The 959-nt window shown below is 52.6% G+C and overlaps 2 protein-coding genes across 2 annotated transcripts; one reads left to right on the top strand and one right to left on the bottom strand.

The window, feature by feature from the left end:
- KL928_005430 (uncharacterized protein) lies at positions 1 to 294 on the top strand (the record flags this gene model as incomplete). The annotated part of the gene is made up of 1 exon (XM_043206236.1): positions 1 to 294. A coding segment is annotated over one exon (294 nt), but the record flags the coding sequence as incomplete, so codon positions are not given.
- Positions 295 to 435: 141 nt separating this feature from the next.
- Positions 436 to 959, bottom strand: KL928_005429 (uncharacterized protein; the record flags this gene model as incomplete). The annotated part of the gene is made up of 1 exon (XM_043206234.1): positions 436 to 895. A coding segment is annotated over one exon (460 nt), but the record flags the coding sequence as incomplete, so codon positions are not given.

Below are 959 nucleotides of genomic sequence, written 5' to 3'. Positions count from 1 at the left end.
TCGTACACTGTGGCAGCTGAACGAGGCCTGTGTGAGCGCCAAAGTGTCCCTGTAGCGATTGAGACTGACTGGCTTTCACGCGCTCAACTGTTTGGTCCTCACGCGTTCAGAACTGATGGTATCGATAATAAGATTGTTCCACTTCAAGCACATTTCGGCCAGCCGGAGGCCTCTCCACTCGGCCTAGCTTGGCCTGACTCTCCACATGCAACGGTTGTCGGGAATGAGTATCCAATCGGTGAACTTCACAGCGCAGAGTATCCCGGTAAGCAACAGACTGGCCGGCTTGACTAGCAGGGCTGGCAAGATAGACATTGTATCTGAGCGAGTAAATGCAATGCTCTGAGTCGAGGCGATGGCAGACAAGCCGCCAAGGATCTTGGCATACACACAGGGCTTTGCCAGCGGCGCGAAATACTTTGCGACCATTTCTAGCTAAGAACCCACGGAAGCCTCAACGGAAATGCACGCACACTTGCAAGGAAAGGCTGTCATCCATGTGTGGGCTAGAGTGCCAGAACTTTCTGAAGCCACCAATCGAGAAAGACGTGGCGGTGACACGGGCAGGTGAGCAGGCCGGGTGGAAACAAAATGGTCTGAAAGGCTTTCTTTTTGCTTCTGGAAGGCGACATGGACACCTCCGCTCAGAGGTCTCCCTTGGTCAAGACTGCACATTTGTCCTCTGGTCGCTGATCCTGAAGCACGGGGTACGGACGCCTGGATCTGGCTGATAAACTGTATCGGTAATGCCAGGGTACGCGAATTCATACTGGAGACTGAACTTAGGAACCAGTAAGGACTGGTATGGCGTGTCCTTGACATTCCGGTGAACCTGCCCTCAGGCAGTGCGTTGTCTGGAACTCCCGTAAGTTCAAGATTCAACGGTGAAAGAAATCTTAAGGGTTATTTACAGCCACATTTAGCGAGTCCAAGTATGGCGTTTCCATGCTCATTCGCTC

This window comes from Ogataea angusta, assembly GCF_019207475.1.
Source record: "Ogataea angusta isolate 61-244 chromosome Unknown 61-244_NODE_47_length_959_cov_191.876417, whole genome shotgun sequence".
Classification (NCBI taxonomy): Eukaryota; Fungi; Ascomycota; class Pichiomycetes; order Pichiales; family Pichiaceae; genus Ogataea; species Ogataea angusta.
Note: the sequence above shows the minus strand (reverse complement) of the source record. Positions and strands in the feature narration are given on the sequence as shown.